Below are 10,978 nucleotides of genomic sequence, written 5' to 3' on the forward strand. Positions count from 1 at the left end.
GAGGTGCTCATCGCTCTAATGGACGAGGAATCGTTGTAAACATTGTGGCGAGGGAAGCCATCGATGATGAGAAGCATCAGACGATCCTTGTCGCCCTCCTAGTCATGGTCGTAGAAGAGGTCAAGAAGATAAGTGATGTCTACGCACGCTTCTATTCCTGTAGACAGTGTTGGGCCTCCAAGAGGAGAGGTTCGTAGAACAGCAGCAAGTTTCCCTTAAGTGAATCACCCAAGGTTTATCGAACTCAGGGAGGTAGAGGTCAAAGATATCCCTCTCAAGTAACCCTGCAATTAAGATACAAGAAGTCTCTTGTGTCCCCAACACACCTAATACACTTGTCAGATGTATAGGTGCACTAGTTCGGCGAAAAGATAGTGAAATACAAGGAATATGGATGATTATAAGTAGCAATTGCAATCTGAAATAAAAATGACAGCAAGCGAACATGTAGCATAACTTGTTGGAAACGGTGTTTCAATGCTTAGAAACAAGGCCTTGGGATCATACTTTCACTAGTGGACACTCTCAACAATGATCACATAATTGAATAAATAAATGCTACTCTCAAACACTCTCTTGTTGGATAACAAACACCATTCATTGTGTAGGGCTGCAAAAGCACACCTCAAGCCGGAGTAAACAAGCTCCACAACGTCATAAAGGAATCACACACGGTGCGCACACTATCACCATCACACCGTGGAGAGTGACTCCAGAGTTCATATTAAAGTAACCTCTAGAGTGCATAATAGACAAGAGTAACATCTACATATTCAACTAGATTACAAAGCTCATGATCACATAAAGATCACACCATGGGAGAGAGAGATGAACCACATAGCTATCGGTAGAGCCCTCAGCCTCGGGGGAGAACGACTCCCTCCTCATCATGGGAGTCAGCAGCGGCGATGAAGATGGCGGTGGTGTCGATGGAGATGACTCTGGGGGCAATTCCCCGTCCCGGCGGCCTGCCGGAACAGAGATTCTGTCCCCCGAAACTTGTCGTCGATGGCGGCGGCGCTGCGGAACCCTTGGTGGAATATGACTGGATTATTTAGGGTTTTCGCATCTGGGGCAATATATAGGCGAAGGGGCAGCGTCGGTGGAGTCCCGAGGGGCCCACCCCATAGGGCGGCGCCACCCCCCTCCTGGCCGCGCCAGTGGATGGGGAGGAGGCCGTGGGCCTCCTCTGGCCTGGCCCTTCTGGCTCCGTGGGTCTTCTGGCGAAATAGAATTTCTGTAATTTTTCTGGATTTTTTCGAGCACTTTGGTTTTTGGGCCTTTTCTGCAATAAACAGACATAATAAACAGAAACTGGCACTGTGGCATCTTGTTAATAGGTTAGTCCAATAAATGTCATAATATGCTATAAAGTGCCTATAAAACATGTAGGTATTGTCATAAAACTAGCATGGAACATAAGAAATTATAGATACGTTGGAGACGTATCAAGCATCCCCAAGCTTAGTTCCTACTTGCCCTCGAGTAGGTAAACGATAACAAGAATAATTTCTGAAGTGACATGCTACCAACATAATATTGATCAATACTATTGTAAAGCATATGAGATGAATGAATTGACTCAAAGCAATGGTCTATAGTTTGCTAACAAATAGGTAATGACTAAACAACTGAATCATATAGCAAAGACTTTTCATGAATAGTACTTTCAAGACAAGCATCAAAAAGTCTTGCATAAGAGTTAACTCATAAAGCAATAGATTCTTAATAAAAGGTTTTGAAGCAACACAAAGGAAGATTTAAGTTTCAGCAATTGCTTTCAACTTTTAACATGTATATCTCATGGATAATTGTCAACACAAAGTAATATGATGAGTGCAATAAGCAAGCATGTAAGAATCAATGCACACAGTTGACACAAGTGTTTGCTTCTAAGATAAAAAGAAGTAGGTAAACTGACTCAACATAAAGTAAAAGAAAGGCCCTTCGCAGAGGGAAGCAGGGATTAAATCATGTGCTAGAGCTTTTTAAGTTTTGAAATCATAAAGAGAGCATAAGAATAAAATTTTGAGAGGTGTTTGTTGTTGTCAACGAATGGTAGTGGGCTCTCTAACCCCCTTGTCAAACAGACTTTCAAAGAGCGGCTCCCATGAAGGACGTTATCTCTACCAGCAAGGTAGATCATCCCTCTTCTCTTTTGTTTACGCATGTATTTTAGTTTCATTATTGATGACACTCCTCCCAACCTTTTGCTTACACAAGCCATGGCTAACCGAATCCTCAGGTGCCTTCCAACATTCACATACCATGGAGGAGTGTCTATTTGCAAAATTAAGTTGCTTACTGATAAATCAGGGCAAAACATGTGAAGAGAATTATTAATGAAAGTTGTAATTAATTGGGACTGGGCACCCCGTTGCCAAATCTTTTTGCAAAATTGTTGGATAAGCGGATGTATATGCCACTAGTCCATTGGTGAAAGTTTGCCCAACAAGATTGAAAGATAAAACACCACATACTTCCTCATGAGCTATAAAACATTGACACAAATAAGGAGTAATAAAGTTTTGAATTGTTTAAAGGTAGCACATGAAGTATTTACTTGGAATGGCAGAAAAATACCACATAGTAGGTAGTTATGGTGGACACAAATGGCATAGGTTTTGGCTCAAGGTTTTGGATGCACGAGAAGCATTCCCTCTCAGTACAAGGCTTTGGCTAGCAAGGTTGTTTGAAGCAAATACAATTATAAACCGGTACAGCAAAACTTACATAAGAACATATTGCAAGCATTATAAGACTCTACACTGTCTTCCTTGTTGCTCAAACACTTTTACCAGAAAATATCTAGACTTTAGAGAGACCAATCATGCAAACCAAATTTCAACAAGCTCTACGGTAGTTCTCCACTAATAGGCTTAAACTACATGATGCAAGAGCTTAAACATGATCTACTCGAGAGCTCAAAACAATTGCCAAGTATCAAATTATTCAAGACAATATACCAATTACCACATGAAGCATTTTCTGTTTCCAACCAAATAACAATCAATGCTGAGGCTTTCAGCTTTCGCCATGAACATGAAAAATAAAACGAAGAACACAAGTGTTCAAATGAAAAAACGGAGCGTGTCTCTCTCCCACACAAGCATGCTAGGATCCCATTTATTCAGAGAATGAAAATAACAAAACAAAAATAAAAGCACACAGACGCTCCAAGTAAAGCACATAAGATGTGACGGAATTAAAATATAGTTTCACTAGAGGTGACCTGATAAGTTGTTGATGAAGAAGGGGATGCCTTGGGCATCCCCAAGCTTAGACGCTTGAGTCTTCTTGAAATATACAGGGATGAACCAAGGGGGCATCCCCAAGCTTAGACTTTTCACTCTTCTTGATCATATTATATCATCCTCTTCTCTTGATCCTTGAAAACTTCCTTCACACCAAACTCAAAGCAATCTCATTAGAGGGTTAGTGCATAATCAAAAATTCACATGTTCAGCAAGGACACAATCATTTCCAACACTTCTGGACATTACCCAAGGCTACTGAAATTTAATGGAGCAAAGAAATCCACTGAAACACAATAAAAGAGGCAATGCGAAATAAAAGGCAGAATCTGTCAAAAACAGAACAGTCCGTAAAGACGAATTTTTTTGAGGCACTTAACATGCTCAGATGAAAAAGCTCCGGTTTAACGAAAGTTGCGTACATATCTGAGGATTACGCATGAATTTTTTCAGGATTTTACGAGTTTTCTGCAGAGAGAAAAGCTCAAAACCGTGACAGCTAAAAATCTGTTTCTGCGCAGAAATCCAAATCTAGTATCAACTTTCTATCAAAGACTTTACTTGGCACAAAAATGCAAGAAAATAAAGATACAAAAGTATTGCTACAGAAGTAACAAGCACCTTGACTCAAAACAAAAAGAAAAACAAAAATAACAGAAAATAAAAACGATGGGTTGTCTCCCATAAGCGCTTTTCTTTAACGCCTTTTAGCTAGGCATAGTGATTTTTATGATGCTCACATAAAGATGAGAGTTGAAAACAGAGCATCAAGAAGCATATATAAAACATGTTTAAATCTAACACTCTTCCTATGCATAGGAGCCTTGTAAGAAAACAAGTCAATGAAGAACAAAGTGAGTAGCATAGGAAGACAAAACAAGTGTAACTTCAAAAATTTCAACACAAGGAGAGGAGACTTAATATTATTGTGATATGTGAAATCGTGTCTCCCTCTCTCATAAGGACCAATAGGTCTTAAAGTACCCATCAAATAAAAGCAAATCAAGAGAAAGCTCAAAACATTCATCATAAAGAGAAGAAATTTAGTAGCATGAAGATTTCTATACCCATACTTTCCTCTCTCAAAATAATTTTCAGTGGCATCATGAATAAACTCAACAATATAGCTATCACATAAAGCATTCTTATCATGATCCACATGCATAAAAGTATCATTACTCTCCACATAAGCATAATCAATTTTATTAGTAATAGTGGGAGTAAAACTATCACAACCATCATTGTAATCATCATAAATTGGAGACATAGAATAATCATAATGAATTTTATCCTCAATAGTAGATGGACTGAAAATATCATATTCATCATTGTAAACATCATATATAGGAGGCATACCATAATCAACATAAACTTTCTCCTCCATACCCGGAGGACTAAAGAGATCATTTTCATCAAAACCGACCTCCCCAAGCTTAAATTCTTCCATAGCATTAGCAATAATAGTGTTCGAAGAGTTCATGCTAATAACATTGCTATCACTATTATGCAAACAAAGTTCCATGGGTTTTTTAATTTTCTCTTCAAAACCATCATGTCCTAATTCAATATAAATTTCATAAAGATCTCTAATTTTGTTGTTGTTTTCCATTAAGCCTAACTAGTGAAGTAGAAACTAAAAGATATAATTGCAGAATCTAAAGGAAATAGCTTCGAGCACTCACACACCGGCAACAGTGCTAGGAAATAGCTTAGTAGTCGGAGGATGTGAATACCTTTTACCTTACCCCCCCCGGCAACGGCGCCAGAAAATAGCTTGATGTCCACGCATGCTTCTATTCCTGTAGACAATGTTGGGCCTCCAAGAGCAGAGGTTCGTACAACAGCAGTAAGTTTCCCTTAAGTGAATCACCCAAGGTTTATCGAACTCAGGGAGGTAGAGGTCAAAGATATGCCTCTCAAGCAACCCTGCAATTAATATACATGAAGTCTCTTGTGTCCCCAACACACCTAATACACTTGTCAGATGTATAGGTGCACTAGTTCGGCGAAGAGATAGTGAAATACAAGTAATATGGATGATTATAAATAGCAATTGCAATCTGAAATAAAAATGGCAGCAAGCGAACATGTAGCAGAACTTGTTGGAAACGGTGTTTCAATGCTTAGAAACAAGGCCTAGGGATCATACTTTCACTAGTGGACACTCTCAACAATGATCACATAATTGAATAAATAAATGTTACTCTCAAACACTTTCTTGTTGGATAACAAACACCATTCATTGTGTAGGGCTGCAAAAGCACACCTCAAGCCGGAGTAAACAAGATCCACAACATCATAAAGGAATCACACACGATGCGCACACTGTCACCATCACACCGTGGAGAGTGACTCCGGAGTTCATATTAAAGTAACCTCTAGAGTGCACAATAGACAAGAGTAACATCTACATATTCAACTAGATTACAAAGCTCATGATCACATAAAGATCACACCATGGGAGAGAGAGATGAACCACATAGCTACCGGTAGAGCCCTCAGCCTCGGGGGAGAACTACTCCCTCCTCCCCATAGGGCGGCGCCGCCCCCCTCCTGGTCGCGCCAGTGGATGGGGAGGAGGCCGTGGGCCTCCTCTGGCCTGGCCCTTCTGGCTCCGTGGGTCTTCTGGCGAAATAGAATTTCTGTAATTTTTCTGGATTTTTCCGAGCACTTTGGTTTTTGGGCCTTTTCTGCAATAAACAGACATAATAAACAGAAACTGGCACTGTGGCATCTTGTTAATAGGTTAGTCCAATAAATGCCATAATATGATATAAAGTGCATATAAAACATGTAGGTATTGTCATAAAATAGCATGGAACATAAGAAATTATAGATACGTTGGAGACGTATCAATAAGCCGAGAATTGGGGGTTCCGTGCTGGGGCGCTGCAAGAGCAAGCCGAGGAAGAGGATGGAATGATATTGTGTGCTTTGTTACATTATTTTTGTGCTTTGTTAAGCTTAAATTATTTGTTTACTATGTTGAACTTGTTAAATTATTTCTATGATTTTTTGAACTTGTGATAAATTATAGTAGTTCAGTTGTTCTTACAAATTTAAATTATATCAAAAATAGTGTATGGGGCGTATGGTGTGAACGGTTGGGCGCCGGCACCCCCCATACAGGTCCAAGAAAAAGAGCTTCGCCAGACACCGTATTGGGGGGCGAGTGAAGATGCTCATAGAGATAAGATATTCACATATTTATGTGGAGATCCCGGTGCGCCTCTCCTTTCACGTTTCATTCACACTTCCGTTGTCACGAAAAATCTTAAACCTCAGAAAACCTAGGTTTTATGTGAGCGGATCGAAATTCAGCCTAACTTTGGCCCTTTGGGTCGCCTTTTTGTCCCCCCCCCCCCCCCCCCGACAACAAGAGGATGTGACTCGTGTCCTTCCTTGTAATTGTAATTTGAAGGTCTTGTATTTGTGACATGAATGGGGTACATGAAAAGTAGTCGCGCCCGCATCTCATTATCGGATGCCACACTTCCAAGTTTTCAAAAAAATCGAAAAAATGTTGTGTACTATACATCTGTAAAGTTTCATTCAAAATTTAAAAATGTCTGGCCCGCACAAAAAAAATGATATGTGATTAGTTATGGAAAACTATTTACTTTGGTCTTTTCTACAGGTCACATATGGTCGTATTTTGGAACTAAATTTATATGTGCACAAGATGCAACATAACCTATGCCCACGATTTTATTTCATATTTTTTGAAAATTTGAAAGTGCAGAATATTCGCACGGATAATGGGGTGTGGCGTAACTAGTTGCAGAATATTCGCACTCGACACGACAGACAGACGCTGATCGATATCTTGATATTTTTTTCGAGGTTCTTCAAACCCACACACGAGTTACATTTCTACTAGAAGGCAAGACAGGATGGAAGACGGAGGAAGAACAGACAGCAACAACAAAAAACGACGACTCACGGGTGACGGGTCCATACCACACCGATGCCAAGCACAAGATGGCGAAGAGAATTTTTTCTCGCTTTGCCGTATCCGTGTCCTTGACTGTATTATCAAGCGCAAGCGGCAAATGTCACGGGGACGCACCAGCTTTCAGGCTTTATTAAAGCGAGCCGCAGATCTAACTAATTGGTCCTTTTCTCCGTCTCTCAAGTCTCAGCACCAGAACAAGCGGCCCCAGCCGCGAGGCTTTTATTCGCCTTCTTTTTCTACTTTCACACCCTCCTTGTCCTAATGTGCTCCTGCCGCTCTTTAGCTTGCACGTCCTGTTTAATTGGCGTGCTTGATGGTGTATAAGTTAATCAGTGAGTGATGTTAGATGTCGGTCATGCAGGATTCATGCTTAATGCGTCTGATATACAAATGAAAAGTTACAAAATTAGACAAGTTATACAAGTGTAAGTTCGCACACACAAAAAGTGTAAAGATAAGAGGAGTCGAACTGCTTTCATGCAGCACGGAGACCATCTTCTTGTTTTGTTTATTCAGCCTTTTATTCTCAGAAAAATTATTCGTTCATTGATAATGGAAGAAAGAATAATTTAGACAGAACATTATACAGGGAAGATTGCTGACAAAGCTCCATCAGTCTACAGTGGAACTGCCCTTGCAAATTAAGCTGCAATCTGATCCAACCCATGACCCAATCCAAGACTGATGACAACTTGATTCCAAGAAAGCTACATCCATCCATGATCCATCCAACCATCACCTTCATTTCTCCCCAAATCACCATCTAAAAGTTATGATACACTTTGAGATGTTTAAGATACGACCAACACTTCCCTCCCTTGATTGAATCCCCCCAAATTTTACACCAGCGTGGTCAGCACACTTGGCTTGCGCCATTTTCGTGTCACTCATGTCCACGTCACCGCTATCGGACTCGCCACGCTGTGCTTTCCGCCGTCCGACCACACGAGCCGCCCGAACCCCACGGTGCCCGACGGCTGCGACTTGGCCGCCGTGAAGCTCACCGTGAACCTCTTCTTCTCCCCGACCGCCGTGAACTCCAGCTCCGTCGGCTTCACCTCCACGCTCACGCCGGCCATGGACACGGAGGCCTCCACCTTGTACGTGCCCGCCGCGCCCACGTTGGTGAGCGTCCGCGTGTGCGTCACCGTGGTCGACCCGGAGTCGCCGGTCTCGCCGTTCGCCGTGGAGTAGGCCACGGAGAAGGACGGGTAGTTGAGGTCGGAGACGGAGTAGGTCTTGTTGGCGGCGCACGCGTAGCTCTTGCTCCGGGACAGCGCGGCGATCATGTTGGGCGTGTACTTGAGCGCGCACAAGAATTCCACGTACTCGCCGGTGCCGATGTCGTACACCAGCCCCGGCTCCACCGCGCGGGTCGGGTCGACGTGGCCGGCGCCGTAGTCGAACGGCGTGGCGGCCTTGTCCGTCGCGGCATCCAGGATGGGCCCGGTGGCGCCGGCGGTGTACGTGGAGTAGGCGGTGGTCATCAGCGCCGACCGCACCGCGGCGGGGCTCCACTCCGGGTGCGCGCTCCTCAGCAGCGCGGCCAGGCCGCTCACGTGCGGGCACGACATGGAGGTGCCCGAGATGATGTTGAAGCTCACGCGGCGCGTGTCGGCGGCCTGCCCCGTCGGCCCCTCCTTGCCCGTCCACGCCGCCAGGATGTTCACCCCGGGCGCGATGATGTCCGGCTTCAGGATCTCCGGGGTCACCATGTTCGGCCCGCGCGACGAGAACGCCGCCACCAGCGGCGAGGGCCGCACGTCCACCTGCGTCCCGGCCACCACGATCGTCGCCGTGGGCTTGGCGTCGGACGCGATGTAGGATTTTATCAGGGCGCCCTCTTTCTCGCCCACGCCGGCCGCGGGGAGGAGGTGCGCGTCCGCCACCAGCTCCTGCCCGTTGGCGGCGGTGTTGGCCAGCACCATGCCCGCCCCACCGGCGTCGCGCACCACGAACCCCTTCTGCACGCGCGCGTTGATGCCGCGGTCGCACAGCACGATCTTGCCCGACACCTTCTCCGGCGAGAGCGTCCCCGGCATGCACAGGTTCCCGCTGGTGGAGTTGGACGCGTTGCCCGCGTAGACGATGGAGATCGGGGTCGTCGGGAGGGCCTTCCCGGCGTAGAGCGACACGCCGGTGTAGTTCCTGCCGTCGCCGAGCACGACGTACGCCGGGAAGTCGCGGTCGAGTGTGCCGGCGCCCACGGTGGTGATCCACGGCGCCACGTTGGACAGCGTGGAGCTCCCGGGCCCGGCGTTACCCGCGGAGCAGGACACCAGCACGTTCTGCTCCATGGCGGAGAACGCGCCGATGGCGACGCTGTCGCGCGCGTAGTCGGAGGACCCGCCGCCGAGCGAGAGCGAGAGCACGCCGCAGCCGTCGGCCACGGCGGCGTCCATCCCGGCGAGGATGTCGGAGCTGAAGCAGCCCCCGAGCCAGCACACCTTGTACACCGCGACGCGCGCCCTGGGCGCCATGCCGCGCGCCGTGCCGGACGCGAACCCGAATAGGTTCGCCCCCGCGACGGCGGACCCCGCGGCGGTGGAGGACGTGTGCGTGCCGTGCCCGTCGTCGTCGCGCGGGGACCGCGACTCTCTGCTGGGGTCCATGGGCCCCATCGCCGCCTCGTAGCCGCGGTTGAAGAACCGCGCGCCGATGAGCTTCTTGTTGCAGGCGGAGGAGTTGAAGTCCGTGCCGGTCATGCAGGTCCCCTTCCACGACGAAGGCACCTCCGCGAGGCCCGCGTCGTCGTAGCTCTTGCTCTCGGGCCATACGCCCGTATCCAGCACCCCGACGACGACGTCGCCGGCCGTGCCGGACTGCGGGAACAGGTTCTCGCTCCCGGCGAGGCCCAGGAACTCGGGCGTCCGCGTGGTGTGCAGCTCGTACCGCGTCTCCGGGTTCACGGCCAGCACGCCGTCCATGCCTGCCATGTCGCTCGCCTCCTGCGCCGTGAGCCGCGCCGAGAAGCCGTGCGCGACGGTGTCGTATGAGTAGAGCATCTTGGCGGTGGAGACGGAGCGCAGGGACGCGCCGTACCACTCGCCGTGGTCGGCGTACTCCGCCGGCATCGCGGACTTGGCCATGTGGACTATGTACGTCGCGCGGGGCTCCGTCTCCGTGTCCGCCGCCGCCACAGCGGCGGCGAGCGCCAACACCAGCAGGAGCAGCAGCCTCGTCGTCATCTCGTCACTGCACCGGCTGGCGGCAGCTAGCGCGCCGTGTTATGTCTGTATGTGTAGCCGTGGCGTAAGCAAATCCGCCGTGGTAGTGTCACGACGAAGCTCAGCTCAGCTTAGCTAGCTCGTAGCTGCTAGAAAGACGTGTGGTTCTATATATACGGCGGCAGTGGCTACTGATTAAGAGATGAGTGGAAGAGTGTGAGCGAAAGATGGACGGTTGGTTGGTCCTGCAAGAGAAGGAGATGAAGTTTCTGTGTGGGTAAGTGATTGCTTGAGGGCAAGCGTAGATGGAAATTAAGGCAGTAAACCAAAGATGATGATATCCATGTCTGTAAGAAAAACTACTATTTCCAATTCATATTAATTAACTTAACTTTATCCATATATACAGGACAAAGTTTTCTCAAAACAATAACAAGGTTTTCCCCTAGCGAAATAACTAGGGTTTCTCTTTCCTCTGGCGGCGCCCCGGTGATCCCAGAGTTTCGTGGTTATCGATCGTGGTTCCGCTGATCGGATCGTCGTTCTCGCTGCTGTGTTACGGCCGTAGGGTATGGCTTCGTCGGAGAAACCTGCGGAGAGGA

General features: G+C 47.0%; 1 protein-coding gene across 1 annotated transcript; it reads right to left on the minus strand.

Moving 5' to 3' along the window:
- Positions 1-7,929: 7,929 nt before the first annotated feature.
- LOC127293859 (subtilisin-like protease SBT1.7) lies at positions 7,930-10,537 on the minus strand. Its single transcript, XM_051323546.2, has one exon. The coding sequence runs from the start codon at positions 10,395-10,397 to the stop codon at positions 8,097-8,099; it is 2,301 nt and encodes a 766-aa protein (XP_051179506.1). The 5' UTR covers positions 10,398-10,537; the 3' UTR covers positions 7,930-8,096.
- Between the last annotated feature and the right edge of the window lie 441 nt (positions 10,538-10,978).

The sequence above is a fragment of the Lolium perenne genome, chromosome 4, assembly GCF_019359855.2.
Source record: "Lolium perenne isolate Kyuss_39 chromosome 4, Kyuss_2.0, whole genome shotgun sequence".
NCBI lineage: Eukaryota > Viridiplantae > Streptophyta > Magnoliopsida > Poales > Poaceae > Lolium > Lolium perenne.

Excerpts from the sequence above, each read along its gene's own strand:
- LOC127293859 (XM_051323546.2), bottom strand. The coding sequence starts at position 10,397 with ATGACGACGAGGCTGCTGCTCCTGCTGGTGTTGGCGCTCGCCGCCGCT.